This window comes from Doryrhamphus excisus, linkage group LG11 (genome assembly GCF_037039965.1).
Source record: "Doryrhamphus excisus strain RoL-2023G ecotype Guam linkage group LG11, RoL_Dexc_Guam_v1.1, whole genome shotgun sequence".
NCBI classification, from domain to species: Eukaryota; Metazoa; Chordata; class Actinopteri; order Syngnathiformes; family Syngnathidae; genus Doryrhamphus; species Doryrhamphus excisus.
The window spans coordinates 14,677,649-14,696,040 of NC_136367.1; the positions used below are offsets into that span (position 1 = coordinate 14,677,649).

General features: G+C 41.6%; 1 protein-coding gene across 1 annotated transcript in view; it reads right to left on the reverse strand.

Annotated features, from left to right (window-relative positions):
- The window catches only part of cntnap2b (contactin associated protein 2b), a 38,769-nt gene that overhangs the window by 19,394 nt on the left and 983 nt on the right, over positions 1-18,392 (reverse strand). Inside the window, exons 2-18 of the mRNA XM_058074037.2 lie at positions 14,945-15,055; positions 12,891-13,084; positions 11,543-11,690; positions 10,845-11,048; positions 10,578-10,762; positions 10,349-10,492; positions 8,771-9,029; positions 7,879-8,028; positions 6,728-6,890; positions 5,442-5,548; positions 5,253-5,372; positions 4,006-4,121; positions 2,937-3,021; positions 2,076-2,232; positions 694-821; positions 430-600; positions 105-323 (exon numbers count right to left, since the gene is read on the reverse strand). Coding sequence (XP_057930020.2) covers positions 105-323; positions 430-600; positions 694-821; positions 2,076-2,232; positions 2,937-3,021; positions 4,006-4,121; positions 5,253-5,372; positions 5,442-5,548; positions 6,728-6,890; positions 7,879-8,028; positions 8,771-9,029; positions 10,349-10,492; positions 10,578-10,762; positions 10,845-11,048; positions 11,543-11,690; positions 12,891-13,084; positions 14,945-15,055 — 2,661 coding nt within the window. The remainder of the gene's footprint in view (positions 1-104; positions 324-429; positions 601-693; positions 822-2,075; positions 2,233-2,936; positions 3,022-4,005; positions 4,122-5,252; positions 5,373-5,441; positions 5,549-6,727; positions 6,891-7,878; positions 8,029-8,770; positions 9,030-10,348; positions 10,493-10,577; positions 10,763-10,844; positions 11,049-11,542; positions 11,691-12,890; positions 13,085-14,944; positions 15,056-18,392) is intronic.

The following is an 18,392-nucleotide window of genomic DNA, read 5'->3' on the forward strand; positions in this document are numbered from 1 at the left end:
GTACTTACACTAGTATTCAACATGCAATGTGACTCGTGAATACGCTTGTATGCCCTCCATTTTGTAGCATTTTCCACACAAGACGGAACACGTGTGTTTCTTACCGACATACAGGTTGCTGTACAACTCCAGCTTGGTGGGGCCCTGCGGAGGGGTGAGGCGGACCTCTCGGTGCAGTCCGTCGAGCTGCAGCACCACTTCTTTTACGTTCTTCTCCGCCTCCACGCGATGCCACTGGTCATCATTTAGTGGCAGCGGTGAGCGGACAATAAGCTCCATTCTCTCACTGCCCACGTCGAAGGAGAAAGACACCATGGAGCCTCCTGAAACACCAGGATGGCCATCAAAACATCAATTTATGATGTTCCTGGTGAGGAAAATCCACATATACGGATTTTCATTCAGTTTACGGAGCATGCTCAGACACACCTCTTAGTTCAATGCGAAGAATGTCAGAGCTTCCCGAGTTCTCCAGAAAGACTCCATGACTGGAGGACGTCTTAAAGTAGAAGGAGACGTCAATGCTGGTTTCGCCTCTAAAGGAAGAGAAGTGGAGGAAGGAGGCAGGACTGGAGAAAGATGCAGCATTCCAGTAGTTTCCTTTAAAAAAAAACAAAACAAAGGCATGATGTTTTAAGCTGTCATTTAACACCCTATCCTCTCTCGAAGAGTCTTGCTGAGATTGTGACTCACGGTCCCCCTGGCATCGGAGTGGTCCCACTGTCAGCTTGGCATCGGATCCAGCTCTGCTGGTATCACCAACCACAACCTGCCTGACTGGCAAATGGTCCTTGTACACCAGCAATCCTGCATCCTCTCTCCTGCACACACATAACGTACACATTGTCAAGAAGCATGACTTGTTGACTACTATTTTACCTATTTTAACTATAATAGTGTCAAAACAACAAAGCATAAACTCAAAACCAAAAGTATCAAATCTAGACATCCATCTTGTGTAGTTTCACTTTGTCTTTGTGGGTGTAAACTAGGCGTGTGGTCCAATATGACTACTTCACTGCTGATACGAAACCGATATTGCAGTATTGAGTATCAACTGATTTCGATAAACTATATACCGTATTTTCTGTACTATAAGTCGCTCCGGAGTATAAGTCGCACAAGGCCAAAAATGCATAATTAGGTAAAAAAAAACAAAAACAAAAACATAAGTCGCATGCCTCCCGGACGCCTCCCTGGTGAGGTGTTCTGGGCATGCCCAGCCGGGAAAAGCCCCGGGACAGACCTAGGACACGCTGGAGGGACTATGTCTCACAGCTGACCTGGGAACGCCTTGGTGTCCTCCTGGTGGAGCTGGAGGAGGTGGCCGGTGACCGGGAAGTCTGGGCTTCCCTACTAAGACTGCTGCCCCCGCGACCCAGACCCGGATAAGCGGAGGAAAATGGATGGATGGATGGAAGTCGCACTGGAGTATAAGTCGCATTTTTTGTTTTACAAACTATGTTACGTCCTCTTGGAAGACAAGTTCTAACAATAAAAGAATAGAGAGCAGGCTGAATAGGTGTAAGATATGCTAACAAGATATGCTAACATATGCTAACACAAAAAAATAAACATGAACAGAAAAGGTGTCCAGTGTTTATGTAACATAAACAGTTTTTTTTTTTTTTTCATTTATAAGTCGCTCTGGAGTATAAGTCGCAGGAACAGCCAACCTATGAAAAAAAGTGAGACTTATAGTCCGGAAAATAAGGGAAATATATTTTTATTACCATCCTGTGGGAGTTTGAAATGCTATGCAAATCTTTCAAATAGAATTGGTTGTTTGACGGAGCCATGGTCTTGGGAATATTCTAGATATATTTTTGGTGATGCTGTTTCAGATGCGTGATGAGGTTGGGAACATTAAACTTGCCCGGTATTGCGCCACCATGGTAAAGTTGCTAAAGTGGCGCATGCTAAGTTGTGCCCTCAGCTTCAACCACACACACACACACACACACACACACACACACACACACACACACACACACACACACACACACTAGCTCATGCAACTAAGTGACTTTTTAACATTTTTAACTTCTCACAATAAATGTTGGACATCCACTCACCAGACGTGCGAATCGGCATCGCAATTGCAGTCGTGTTTGGGGTCAGTGCAGTTGTGTTCAATTCCACATGCACACTTCTGTATGCCTGGACCCGAACCTCCCCAGTAAGAATGCTTCTCATTGGCTTGTCCTACCCACCAAGTAAACGCTTCACCGTCTACAAAACACAAATCCAACACAAAGAATTCAAATCACATTTCAATAGAACATATGTAATTCATACCTTTGATATAAAACACGTCTAATGTTATTTCATTATACAAACCAAATAGTAACACGGATGCTTATTTTAATAACCGATCAATCGGTCAATTATTTATTTAAAAAATATATATATTAATTTCTGTCTCTTTATTTAGATTTTAACTAACAGCAAACAACACCAGGGTGCCACTTGAATATTCTGTTGAAATAATGTTGAATAATAACTAGGGCTGTCAAATGATTTACATTTTTTTATTTAAATCAGATTAATCACAGATTTTAAATGCATTAATCATGATTAATCACCATTAACAACTATGTCAGAAATATGCCAATTTTTGCTGTATTGAATGAATAGAAAGATAAATGATGATACAAATTAACTGACTATGCCAACAATCAGTGCTTCATTCATTCATTCATTTTCTACCGCTTATCCTCGCGGGGGGTGCTGGAGCCTATCCCAGCTGTCTTCGGGCAAGAGGCGGGGTACACCCTGGACTGGTCGCCAGCCAATCACAGGGCACATATAGACAAACAACCATTCACATATAGCCACCTCATTCGTCATGATTTTATTTTATTTTTTTACCACTTCTCCTGTTCAGTGACAGAGTGATGGCGTCACATTTTTGATGCTGAGAAATCGGATTTTACCTGGGGTGTTGAGCAAACGTGACATTCTGCAGGCGTAGGCCACGTATTGTTCACACTTTTCAGCACTGCTGGTGACCAAAAACAACTGAAATAAACACAAGCAGCAATAATTTACTTTTCATTTGAACATCTTACTTTAACAGTAAAGCAATGGATTTCACTTTCTTGTTACAGTTTTTTCATGATTGATCATATTTAATGGTTCAGCTGAATATGGGACTTTATCTTTGTAAATCAGACACACTCATCACACTCCAAATCATTCACAGGGGTGTCCAAACTTTTTCCATTGGATGCAGAGGCCACCCACAAAAAAAGCTTTGTCATATCAGACGAAAAAGTGAATTATCTTTGCTCTTTTTTCCCCACGTTCGCTGTCATGAAATTTTCCAACTATTCATTTTTCTTCTGAAAGGTTATTTGTAAATGTTGTGATATTATGACTTTATTACCATAATATAACTTTGTCTTTGACCTAATTTATTTTGTTCCACATGACAGTGATTCCCAAACTTCCAATAGCATCGAAAGCAGCGCTGGTGTTCAGTATCCTGCTGTAAATAATAATGATTTGTTGGGTAGGGTGACCCGCCTCCCGCCCAAAGTCAACTGGGATAGGCTAAATGGGCCAAACCAAATACGCGTGTCAAGTGGTTTTATTTAAATAAATGCTTAACCCGAGGATGCTATATTTATTTCAAAGCTCCATGCAAGATTTACATCATAAATCTCATCTAAAAATAGCTGTTAAAATAAACTGTGCCATTTCTTTTTCTTTAAATAAATATAGAAAAAATCAAATGTAATCTTTTTCTAACAAACCTTTAGCTATGCTCAAATCCTCAGCTAGTAACAAAATAACGGAGTATCTGGTTTAAGAGGACATTTCAAAACGTCAGCAATTCTAATATACTTTACTTTAAACTAAATAGTAGTATTTTTAAAACTTTTTTTTTTTTTTTTTTTTTTTTTAACAACAAACACTGATCACGTTTCCATCCCCAAGAGACAACAAAGTGAAGACTGTTCCATTCATTAAACATGCCATCTTATATTAAGCTGTTTGTACCTGTTCATGGGTCACATTGTAGGAGATCTGCAGCACGACGCTCTCCTCCCTGCCGGCAGTGGTGACCGATGTCTGAGTAGCAAGGTTGTTCTTCACTGTGGTCCAAACCTTTTCCTCTAAAACAAAGGATACATTATTCAGTCACTGTAGCCGTTATTAAGAGTTATTAATCTGTGACATTACAACGTAGCACAAGAATGAGGGCTTGGACAAGGTGTACAGCGTTATAGCTCACACAGCATCGTCCACTAAAGTCATCACTCCTCTGCAGCACACACACATGCAGAAGCTACTGTTTGTGTCGCTGATTTACTGGCCAATTATAGGATTTTGTATTGATTGTGACTGCCAAATAACCCACCATGGGGACAAAGAAAGTTGTGAGTGACAGCAATTTGATAAAAAAAAAATCATAGAAACACGACTTAATTCAATCTCACCTGGATGCATGGAAAGTCTGCATAAAAAGTGAGTAAGTGATCAATAATCAACAAGTCTGGGTGTAGGTTAAAATGTTTGTCTAAACAAATAAGTATTTAGATCCTTTGACAGGCATCCATTTAGTCCATATATATATATATATATATATATATATATATAAACTCCTATGCCCACCATATTAGAAAGTGGCGCTCGTTTAAAATCAAATCAACTTTATTTGTAGAGCACATTTCCTGCAAGGACATGCAACACAAAGTGCTTTACAGAATTAAAAACAATTACCACAATTAAAAAGAAAACAATTACAAAGAAAGCCCCTCCCTCCCACCCTCCATATTAGACACATACACACACACACACATGCACACACTTCCACCCACCCAGTTGTAGTTAGGAAGCACTTTGGGCACCACTGGGTGGAATAAATTAAAACAGACGGTTTTGGCAGGAAGCACAAATGCAAGGAAATACAGCTGGAATAGGTGCAGATTCTGGACAATCTAAAAGGTTTTCTGTGCCGTTTATTGTGTGCAGCTGCTCTATAGAAGTCCACAACTCAATACAAAAGTGTGGACAAATGAGCATGAGGTCGCCTTTGTGTAAGCTTTGTTTCTTCATAGTCCTTTTTGAACATGGGAAACTGTGAACTGTACTAACTGTACTGTAACTTGTATGCATGTTCAAAATGGATTAAACCATAACCATTTTGTCCTCACTGTGTATGTCGGGAAAAATGATTGCCTTTTGATAAATGTAACTGAGGATCCCTGAGGATCCCTGAGGATCCCTTCACTTATTCTGCTCACCTGTCATGTCACACATAACTTTGAAGGGCCTGATAGGACCGCTGCCATCAGGGTCGATCCAGTAAGTCCCAGAGGTCTTACCCTGGTGCTTGTAGTCCTCACACGACTGCTGAAACATGGCTACAGAGGAGACATAGCTCAGCAGTCAAAGCACAGACATAGGCCATGTGTGTGTGTGTGTCTACTTACACGTATGGCAAGTCGCTCCGGTGTATCCAGTACCGGTACAGTTGCAGCTGAATGCATCCCATGTCTGAGAACAGCGGGAGCCATGCTCACAGTGGTTGGGAACACACCTAGCGTGGCACACAGGTGAACAAAGTACTTACTCGACCGATCACTCAATACTGGTACCCAATCACTAAACTGCCTCCTCCTCAGAGCGTGAGCCGGTACCAGTTGGTGCCAGTTGGCGCCAATGCAATTTGCTGTGGCGCCTACTGTCACCAATAAGGTTCCGAGTGGCGTTCAGTGGCTCAAACTGCCTTGTGGTGGTTCCGTAACGTAAATTGAGTTTGCCGGCAAGAAAATTTTAACATTTTTAAACTCTCCGTCGCACCACTTGCATCAAGCAATTGGCGTAAAGTGTCCACCAAGTGGAACCAAATGTCATAAACACATCGCCTATTGGAATCCACTGGAATGTAATGGCGCAAATAATCCACTGGAATGTAATGGCACAAACAATCCGCCTATTGGAATCCACTTCAATGTAATGGCGCAAACAATCTGCCTATTGGAATCCACTGGAATGTAATGGCGCAAATAATCCACCTATTGGAATCCACTGGAATGTAATGGCACAAACAATCCGCCTATTGGAATCCACTTCAATGTAATGGCGCAAACAATCTGCCTATTGGAATCCACTGGAATGTAATGGCATGAGCCATGCTAGGAGTCCACTGGGCCGGCGCCAGTTGGTGCCAGTTTTGCGCCAAACATTATGTGATTGGCGCGTAGTGGCTCACTGTGGTGCCGAATAACGGCAACATGGCAACATGCCGAGTGAAAATTAATTCGGCGCCACATGGAGACACTATGCGCCAATCACATATCCTTTGGCGCGAACTGGCACCAACTGGCGCCGGCTCAGTGGACTCCTAGCATTAGTTTAGCATGCTAGCGTGGTTTGGTGCGTGGAAGGAGCGTAATGCCCCATGACGACGTGCAGGTTCTGGGTGAAAATGACAGGAAGTTTATTTTTGTACACAACCGGTCATACAGACTTTCTCAACACACAGGCGACACACTACCACCATTCCACACTATTGGACAAATGCAGTTGGAATTGCATGGGTGGCTACATCTTCCTTCAGCAGGCATTCCAGTTTTCAATTATATGGCTTAAGGCGTGTAGCTTTTTAAGCAAGACTCAGCTGAATTTAAATAATATATCCTTTTATATCGTCATTTGGTGATACTACATCCCTAAAACATGGGCATATCACCCAACCCATTACGTAATAGTTTACCTGTCAACGATAGCACACATATCCAGGCTAACATTTTCAAAGCTTCCGATGAGACCTTGTTCCACAGCTCTGAGGTCAGCCAGATGGTCATCGATGTGAATCATCTGCATGCAGCCCTGAAAGGGACGCTGGGGTGTGTGTGTGGTCGTCTGTGGGAAGTAACCTTGAAAACAATATAGTGGTACTTTCACTTCCCTCACACAGTAGCAATAGAGTATAAGTTACAGTCATCATCAGGAACTAGCACACAGTGTCCTAACTTCTTCCAGTCAGGAAATATTGATGCAAGCGCCACTTCGGTGTACAGCAACACATGTAGATATGTTAAGAAGTTACACAATATATTTTAAATGGGACCTATTATGCTCGTTTTATTGTGTTGCAGACTCCTAATCTTCCAGATTCTGCTTCCGAACCCGAACAGTCTTTTTAAATTTACTTTACCCCCGGCCCTCTTCTACGTAAGCTGATTGGTCACACGCCTAAGCACTCCAGAGGACTTTCGAATACATAGGTCTATGTTTACTGAGTGCAGACCATCTGCAGCCCATATAAGGAAGTCGGGAACGCATTGATGTGAGTAGAACTCACATCAATAGAGCATACCGAGCCATCCAAACCTTCTTTCAGGGCTCACTTCCAAAAACACACACCTGATTATCTGAAACTTTGGCATGATTTAACACCAGAATACACTCTAACTACATTTATGGGTTAGAAAAGCGGGAAAAGCATCATAGGTCCCCTTTAAAAAAAAACTGCATCTCTGCTTTGAGATGTACTAGTTGGTCAACACAGTGAAGCAACACTACACTAAAATGAAGATATTCATTCATTCATTTTCTACCGCTTTTTCCTCATGAGGGTCATGGGGGTGCTGGAGCCTATCCCAGCTGTCTTCGGGCAAGAGGCGGGGTACACCCTGCACTGGTCGCCAGCCAATCACAGGGCACATATAGACAAACAACCAACGACATTTCGCAATTTCACTGCTGTGTTATTGTGCAATGACAATAAAGGAAATTCATCCATCCATCCATCTAGTTATGGAATATTCTGTGTATACATACTGTATATCTCACAAATATACACCAAAATCTGAAAATCTGAAATCTTCAAACACACAAAGAAATGTAGTGGTAACACCATACCTCCAAAGTAGTACGTTCCCCCCGTCATGATCTGGACCGGGATAGCTGTTCTGACTGTGGATGCCTCGTCTCCATCCACTGTCAGCATGGCATAGTTCTCCAAAGCATTCAGGTGGACGCTGTGCCACTGGCCATCATTCAGACTGGAACCTGAAAGACAAAATGACGGTATTATGCACACTGGGGAGGGGAACGATAAACCGATACGATCAGATATCTGCTTTGGCAAGCGAGAGATATGATTGCACCAGTAGAAGCCTCCTGGATCGTTAGACCAGTGGTTCCTACATTTTTTACTTCAGACATTTGACCATATACCCCCCTATTCATACACACTGACAAAACATAAACCTTATTATGTTGATTAACGTGAAACATAATTCAATGAACATTCATTTTATAGCAATTCAGGGTGAAAATGTGTATTTGCATGGTTTGCATAAGTTAAGTGAAAAAAGTTCATTCATTCATTTTCTACCGCTTTTCCTCACAAGGGTCGCGGGGGTGCTGGAGCCTATCCCAGCTGTCTTCGGGCAAGAAGCGGGGTACACCCTGGACTAGTCGCCAGCCAATCACAGGGCACATATAGACAAACAACCATTCACACTCACATTCATACCTATGGACAATTTGGAGTCACCAATTAACCTAGCATGTTTTTGGAATGTGGGAGGAAACCGGAGTACCCGGAGAAAACCCACGCATGCACGGGGAGAACATGCAAACTCCACACAGAGATGGCCGAGGGTGGAATTGAACCCTGGTCTCCTAGCTGTGAGGTCTGCGCGCGACTAGTTAGTTAACAACATTAGTAACAGCGTTTTAATAAACACCATCACTGTGTGTCTAGAAGAGACTTCCACCCTAATGCAGACGTACGAGTCGAGCTCACCTGAGGAGATGTCAATATGCGTGTTCTTCTTCTGCGTCACATTCATATACACGGTGATCTTGCCCTCTGTCATCCCCACCTCCACCCAGCCATCGGCCAGGGCTGTGAAAAGCAGCAGTCCATTTGGGTTCCACGTCCTGAAAGACAGACTGACAGACAGGGTGTCACTGTCAGTCTGACCAGGAAACTGCAGAAAGGATGAGGAATTGAAGAAGACGGGGAAGGAGTTGGACTCGGCACATGAAAATGTTAGGTTGCGCTGTAGGGAAGAGACAGAGGAGAAAGGAGAGAGGAGATCCAAGAGTTAAAGCGTCACCATTGAAGGACAATTCACTAATTACCTTTTTTTTTTATTTCATCAGAATATTTTATTTCTTCAGATCCTTTAGTAACAATGTGTTACTTTTATTTTGTTGTGCAGTATATTACATATCAAGTTTGGCTGTTGACCATTTATGTTAATACATTTAAAGAATGATAACTACCACAGCACGTCATCTTGTTGTAAAAATATGCAATAGGATGAAGTGACATAGATTTCACACATGTGCAGAGATGATCGTGTTTGCGGTACGACTTGTATCATGACACTAACTATACGCTCATCTTGCTAGTTTCCTGACTGCCTGGCAATCTTTTCTGTGTTTTTTTTGTTTTGTTGTGTTTCCGTCATGCAGACTTTTGAGGGGTTGTGTACATTTGTGTACATGTGCACCATTTGTCTTATGCATTTGTTTTTGATCCCAGTTTTTTTGTTTTTATTTCCAGCATTTTCCCAATACACGTGTTTGATAATGTTTGTATATTTTGGCTTAAGATCATTCAATGTTGCTGCGTGTATCTCCCTGATTGCCACTGTATTTACTGGTATTTACTTAATGAACTTAAACATGACTTTAACAACAAGAACGGACGTACCGATCTGTTACTTATCTGTTATCACATTGTTTGTCTGGTATCAGGCCAGGTATCATGCCCCCAAGTGTCAGTATCAGCTCATACTGGCACGCGATTGCAAAAATATTTCAACAATAATATTTTATCAACAGTCTTATCTTATCAATGTCTGACAATTAAAGTTCCATTAATCAAGTTTGGTTTTTTTGGTGACTGGAGAAGCACTAGGCACTAAGCACTCGTGTGCTGTTCTCTGATTGGTTGTTTCACGGGCACGATACCAGAGCAGCGCGCTCTGAGTGGACAGCTACGGGGGCTGACACTGGACATGGTTAAACTCTATATTTTATCAGTATCACTGTCCTGGGCTTTGACACAGTATCATTTCAGCCTTTTCCCGTATCATTCATGGGCGGTTTCTAGGGTACAGGGCCAATTAATACTGTAGTATGTGATAAAACAACATACCATTCCACCCTGTGTCATATGTAAAGGTAAGGTAAAACAATCCTGCAGATTACATTACATACATCCTTGCATTATTGTAATGTATTTATGTATTGACATGTGCGCTGACCTCTTGGCCAGGTCACCCTTGCAAAAGTGATCTTCGATCTCAATGGGTTTTCTACCTGGTTAAATAAAGGTTAAGATACATACAAGAAGAGAAGGTTGTCTTACAAAGCTGGACGTGTCCACTTTGCCTCTGCGGACCAAGTTGGTTATGTTGTCGCCATTGTAGGTGATCCCCTCCATGCAGCCCACAAAGTTCTCTCCACCCCCTGAGCTCGACTTTGCTGATGGAGGCAACCCCCCAAAGCTAATCTGCAGGAAGACAGCAGTGTTGCATTCACTTGTTCATGACTTGAATTCCAAAATAGAACGAGGAGCGAGGGATGAGTTGTTTTACCTCATAGTCCAAGTCCAGGTGGCCAAACTCTCCATTGGTCCTGAAATTATGAACATGATGATCCAGGGTGAAGTTGACGTTCCTTCGGTAACGCTGTATGACGACGTTGTGCCAGTGGTCGTCATCAAGTAAACTTCCACTGGTCACAGACGTATGACCCTGGATAGAGCCATACTGGTTACTGCCTGGGAGGGCAGAAGAATGTTTACAGGTCAAACGTACGAGACACCGTTCCTGTCCCTGAACGTGTATGAAAGTGACGCCTACCAAGGTTGATGCTCAGCTGAAGCCGAGCCCTTTGAAGCTCCAGAGAAATGTAGTCTCCTTGTTGTCCCTCTCCGTGGAGCAGCACGCCATCTCCAACTGTGGTTCTAAACTTGAGAGCAATGACATCCTTGGCAATCTTCATCTTTTTACTTCTGAAGCGGTAGGGGATGATTCCATGGCCGTCAAAACTGATCACATCAGCCCCTAAAAAGGTTGGAAAAGTACAGAAGATATGAACTTGGACGAGTCGACACGCTCAAGGCTGTAGGGACTCTAGTATGTTAGTTTCTTTCTGGTTTTAGTTCCTGTGTGTTCATTCGTCCCGTTGCATGTCATTGTGTTGTTTCCCAGCATCACACCAAGTACTCACACAATTGGAGCAACTCAACTCAATGCAATCTGCAATATATTGTATAGTACAAATATGCTGTGTATGAGGTCATATTGAATAAGCACTCCCCATGTCTTCATGTCCATATATTATTGCAGCCATCACTCCACTTGAGTTGAAAAGCCCCCCCTTAAGTTGAATTATATATATATATATATATATATATATTCATATATATAATATACCAAAACAAACAACTCAGATAGAGCAGATGCTTGAACTCCAAACGACAGTGAGGACAGAACGGCTTCAAAATTGGGTTTGTAGTGTGAACATCAGCCTGGGAAAGTTCATGAAAACCACTCACAGTATGAGCAGCCGTAAAGCTCCAGACGTACTCCGACGCGCCCCCCTTGGCTCTTTTGAAGTGGGACAAAGCGGATGTAGCGGGCCAGAATGGTGTGCTGCAGCTGGTAACGAACCACGCCCTCGCTGTTCACGTTGCCCTCAAACGTCTGGAAGGAGACAGAACCACAGGCAGGTGGTGATTTGACCACTTTTATGACCTATAAAAGTAGTTAGAATGTTGTATTCTGGTGTTAAACCATGCCAAAGTTTCAGATAATGAGGTTTGCGTATTTGGAAGTGAGCCCTGAAAGACGTTTGGGATGGCTCAAAACGCTCCGTTTCAAAAGGCGTGGTAAAACTGCCCCTTTGTGATGTCACAGAGGGGCGGACTTCCTTATATGCTTCCTAATTAAGAAGCACTTTGGGTGTGTGACCAATCACAGCGAAGTGGGCGTGCCCGGAGGTGGGCTGTAGGTGGAATACATTAAAACAGACCGTTTTGGCAGGAAGCACAAATGCAAAAAAATGCAGATGGAATAGGTATAGATTCTGGAAGATCTAAGTTTTCTTATGGTGAGTAGCTGCTCTATAAGAGACCACAACTCAATACAAAGGCTAAAAAAATGAGAATAATCCGTTTGCTTTAACTCAATGCTGCCCACAAGTCAAAAAGTCTCCTGTTGTGGTCATTGTAGGCTAGCAAACTAGCTAACAGTGCTGTTTGCTCACCATCAATACTGTAAACAATAACCAACAGTGCGACTCAGAACGCTGCACGGTCACAAGCCCTCACCCCCCTGACAAAACCCAAAAGCTGGGAATAAACATGACAGCAGGAGCAACACGCTTCAACAAGGACACAAAAACGCCACACAGCCGAACAGCAAAGGGCCGTGAGAGGTGCTGCGAGTCCATAACTTCTTGTGTCCAACCAAGTAGGTTGTTCATTAAAATTCCAACGACATTTAAACAAGAGAGAAATACATTTCGACATTTCGTTGGCAATTTCACTGCTGTGTCTTTGTGCAATGTCAATAAAGGAAGTCTTCTAAATATGAGGAAATGCTAATGTATGTATAGTGTATAGAATGTCTGGTGACGGGTGTTGTAGTTATATTATTATTATATAATAATATAAATAATAATGTGGTTTATTAATAATAATATAATATAAATAATAATAATATAAAAATATTTTATTATTATATTATTATTATTATTTATATTTCACTTTGACAGCTTCTTTTTTATATCAGGGGAAAAGTCAGAATGTTTTATATATATATATGTATATATAAAATCTAAAAATAATTTGTGATGTACAGAACTTTAAAGTAACAAAATCCTTCCAATACCAGATTCCTTACCCAGATGTTCCCATCCTGTAGATAAGGCCTCCAGTTTTTTTGCGTGTCACTGTAAAGAAGTTGGTATTTGCTGGTCCAATCAGAGCTGCTATAGCGGCCCTGTGTCGCTATGGCAACAACTTGCTTTCTCGCACCCAAGTCCACCTGTAACCACTGGTAACGGTCTGTGTCTGATGGAGACCAGCCTCCAGCACCTGGTTTTGGAGGAAAAAAATTAATGTTCAAGCAACAGGAACCACTTCAAGGAAAACTGCACTTTTGGGGGGAATTTTGCCCCCAAATCTGATATGAAACATGACCACACGTCTTTGCCTTTTCTGTGTGAGACCAACAATGTGCTATTTACATAACTGACCTGTAGTGTGTCTAAATTAAGAGACAGTAACATTGTTATTGTAGCAGCTAACACGCATTACTGTAGCAGTTAGTTGTACACGGCTAGATGGAATGTGTATCAATTCTTTGTTCATTGTGATGCAGTCATGCTGGTGTCCTGACTCATCTGCTCCCCATCTGCTTCAATGTTTTGATTTTCTTCTTGCCTGCTTAACTTATAAAACTTGGAGCTCATCCTCTGTCGCTTCAGGCTCAAAAGAATAAGGTTCCAGTTCCTGATTTGACCAAAAGTAGTCGTTGTCTGCGGCTTTCACAGAATCTGCCATGATTAGGAGTTGCAAACAGACACTCACGTTACCCACTGCTGTAGGTCCTATCTAGGGGCTCTGTGAAATCAATGTTAGACGTTCCAGTCCCATGTTTAAAAAAAAATTATAAAAAAAAAAAAAACAAAAAAAAACCCTTAAACTGTATTATGGAAAGCAGGAAGTGAACAAATGAAACAGTTACTGATTGTAAAAGTAAACTGTATTAAGGAAAGCAGGAAGTGAACAAATGAAACAGTTACTGATTGTAAAAGTAAACTGTATTAAGGAAAGCAGGAAGTGAACAAATGTAACAGTTAGTGATTGTAAAAGTACCAGATGGAGGGGTAGGATTTAATAAGCTTTGCTTCTTCCTACCCCTTTTGGACATGTGGAACTGGGAACTGATTATGTGATGCACTCAATTGTAATCTGATGCATGTTCAAATGAAATAAAACAATTACCATTACCAGAGAATTATCAAATATGGCAAAATTAAAACATATTACATGTTATCGTGAATGTACCTGTTATTGCATTTACTGTATATAAAACGCTAAAATGTTGTTGGACATTTGTGCATTGTTAGTGCCCTTTAGGCCACAGTGAAAAGAGAAAGACATGTTCATATTTCATAGAAAAATTACAAATGATGGGCAAACCTCCAAAAAACGTGCAGAGAATTTTCAGTATGAGAAGCATAGAACCACAGAATAAAGTTCAGAATGATCTACAGTAGGTTGGGGGTGTCCAAAGTCGCTCATCAGCGCCTCCAGAGAGTGAGACAAATTAGTGCCCATTTACTAGGGTGTTCTGATTGACAGCTAATCCAGCACACACGTCATCCTAAAAATAACTAGAGAGACTATGCTGCAAAATGCACAGAAAGGTTTGTCGGACCCATTGTCTGTGGATGTGGCCATTTGTTGGCCCACACTCCTTCTACATGTTACAGGTTTTTTCTAGAACAGGAGCATCCACACTTCCCCACCCTCAAAGGTCTCCATACTGACAAATTAAAGGATGCTGGCCAACCCATACATATACAATACATATGCAAAGATGTTTATTAGTTGGGTCTTTTTCTCATTATATTACACTTTTTTGGTCCTTTTTCTTTGTTTACAAATATTTAAATTTTCTTTTCATAAATGTTTTCACTTTGACTCCATTATCAGAACTTTTATCCAACATAATTTCCCTAAAATTGCAACTTTATTCTTTGTTATGTTTCTGATATCTCAACTTTTCCCCCTTCATTTTGCTCCTCGTAAAATGGCTCTTTTTGTTCCTTTTTGCTGTTTCCTTTGTGCCGAGGGCCAATAAATGTTGGACACTGCTGTTCCAGGATAAATCATAGCTAATAAAGAAACAAGCCGCGGGTGACAAAAGGCCACACACAGTACTCAAACCTTGGTTGCGGTTCAGCTTGGCATAACCGGCTCCGTAGCTTTGGCCGTACACTGATGAGCTGGTGAAGGAGCTGTAGGGAAGAGGCGTGGCCAGAATGTCCTCACACCGCCCTAAAAAGAACACACAAAGTTGATGTACACTTGTCTAATTTGGAGACGTTCCCAGAATAATGTTCTTGTAAGGTCTAAGCTCGGCTCCGCTACCTCTGCAGTCTATCTGTCATTGAAATTAATCCGTCATAGAAAATAAATGAATTAATGTTTTACTAGTGGCGGGCACAGTGGTTGAGTGGTTAGCATTTTGGCCAGAAGACCTGGGTTAGATGGGATAGGCTCCAGCATACCCTAGTGAGGTTAATTAAGCGGTATAGAAAAAGGATGGATGTTTTTGTAGTTAGAGCAAACAACCTTCTACAAACAATTTAACATTAGTTGAGCACTACAATAACACCGTTACACTCATATTACCCAATATACTACTTATTCTCCACATTATTATTATTATTATTTATTATTTATTATTACACGGGAGCCAGGCAACGACATTTCGTTGGCAAATTTCACTGCTGTGTTATTGTACAATGACAATAAAGAAAGTCTATGTCTAAATGAGACATGAATAGGACTAACAAAGTGAAATGCTTGAAATAATCCTAAAAAAAAACCTGGGGACAAAACAAAAAACTCAAAACTAGGATGCAAAACTAGGGTGCAAAACTAGTGAAGCAAAAGTTACCAAAAATACCCCAAAACTTACCAAAAACTATCTGAATAAAGCTCAGCACACCATGCGAAGCAATTAACACAAACTATACAGTACCTGCAAAATGGCCGCACAAACAGTACAGAGCTCACACGGCACTTCTGGCTTGGTCACACTCTCTCTGTCACTCACTCTCACTCACACTCTCTCACACCCACGTTTGGAAGAGCAGGAAGAGAGCGGCGAGCCGTCTGCCTCCTTTATGCCAGCTCCACCTGATTTCCAATCAGGCCCGCCTGGGATGCACCTTGCACCTTGCAGAAGAGGCCCCAAGAGTCCCCCACCTTCAAGGCCCTGATTGGGCACGGGACACATCATGCTTGATGTTGACTGTTTTTGATGAGGGCGTCTAGTGTTGAAAGGCCGAAACGCCCATGAATCAAAGGTACACTAGCGATGATGCGTCCCAAAATGTACATCCTTCCCATGTGAGTTAAAGTCTCCAAGTCACTCTCAACATCCAAACAATACAACTGGCGGTCATTCCTGATGGGGGAGGGGTCACAGACCTTTTGTGTGTGTGCATGTGTCGGGCGGGATGCATTATAATGAGCTACTAATATGCATAACAAAAAACCCTAAGATGGGCACGCACTTTAAAAAGAGACAACAAGGATTATAAAAAAAAAACAACGACTTCCAAAATGAGTCTAAAATGTGCTTTTATCAAAATCAAGTATCTGCTCTATATTTAGAAGCCCGTCGGTGCAAAGTACAAAAGTTAGCATCAGCATCAGCCTTTGCTTGTTTCAGGCTTACTACCTCATCACATCTTCTAGTCCTCTATCATTTGTTTCTTAACACGATAATCCCAAACATAAATTATCACCACCAATTGTTTCCACAGCTGACCGTGTTAAGTGAATTTATAAATCAAATGCTTTTGTAGTTAGATCATAGAAAAACTGTTTACAACCTTCTAAATATAGTTTTAACATTATTAGAGCCCCTTAGACCTGACATAACAACCCTGTAGTCACATTTACACTCATATCACCCAATGTAGTAGACATAGTTAAAGAAAATAAGACATATTAGATACAAATAAGTTATAACGTACACAGACTAAAAGGTCAGCGAGTTCCTTGATTTGTGTGGACAGTGTACTTCCTGTGGTGGCTATTGTCTCATTCATGTAAAGATGGCTGAATGACATCACGTCAGGATGGCTATCTGTGCGATCGCAACAACACATCATCGGTAGGGTAAAGTAACGTTCCCATTCCTCACGTTCCCAATTAGTGGGTTAATAATCAACCCTTGGTGAAGTCTGCTTCACAAATAGCCATGTACACATGATCGCAAATATTCCAATTGCATTGGGTTTATTTGCTCAAACGGAAAGAATGTAACCTTTGTATACACCTCATTCCCAAAGAAAAGTGCCAATCCGAATGAACATATAATGGAATTCACAGGGGTAGAATATTCCTTTCCCCAATCTGATTGAGGTATCTTGTACCCGCTCAAATGGAAAGTTGTCAGGGTACGTTCTTATTTGCCGTGTTTTTCTTCTTCTGTTGTTTATTGGCGGTCGGCAAGTAGCTTTCCATGTGCATTAAGTTTGTTTTGGATCCAAATAAAATTTCAAGACTGGGCGAAGGAAAAACTGGCAATACGGAGTTCATTCATTCATTCATTCATTTTCTACCGCTTATTCCTCACAAGGGTCGCGGGGGTGCTGGAGCCTATCCCAGCTGTCTTCGGGCGAGAGGCGGGGTACACCCTGGACTGGTCGCCAGCCAATCACAGGGCACATATAGACAAACAACCATTCACACTCACATTCATACCTATGGAAAATTTGGAGTGGCCAATTAACCTAGCATGTTTTTGGAATGTGGGAGGAAACCGGATGCACGGGGAGAACATGCAAACTCCACACAGAGATGGCCAAGAGTGGAATCGAACCCCGGTGCTGCAATACGGAGTTATTCCAGAAAAAAAAACTTGGTTAAGTCGGTATCACATGATGTTGATGTTTACGTTTTACTGCACATTTCCCATTGACTATTTTGTTTGATTATAGCGGGGCATGTAGACAATAATTGGAATTGAAATATTCCTTTACATCTATACCATTGTTTTCAGAAAAGTCATTCGGAAAGATTCCATTCGGAAAGAGGAAAAACTCATGTAAACGTGGCTAATGACACTGAAGGATCAAACACGACATGAACAGTTCAACACGTACCCCCATCGTTCTCCTCTACAGACTTATTTACTATAGGCTAGCTCTAACCTAGCATCAGCAGCTCAGAACTACACAATGCAGTCGTCATTCCAGTCTAAAATACTACATATTATGGCTTTACATGTGTCTTCCCAATGCTTATTATTTGTATATTTAGTCTTTGCGCAGATCGATCAGACATCAATCAGTATCGGCCAATTTCGGTGAAAAAGTATGTGATCAGGATACTGTGCAGCTTGTACAGCTACTGTGCAGCTTGCATTCACAACAAACAAACGTTGCATTGTTTCAAATAAATGAAACCACGACCATTTGAAGCCGTTTATGTCTTGTCTATGTGCTACATTGAAATACATTCTTTGAGAACCTATGAATTTAAACGAAGTTAGGATCTATTGCCGCTGTGGTCTTTGGTGCACAAGCGGCACAGACTTCCTGATGTGCTTCCAAGAAATGCTGTGTATTGCACAACACCTTTTTTTCATCACACT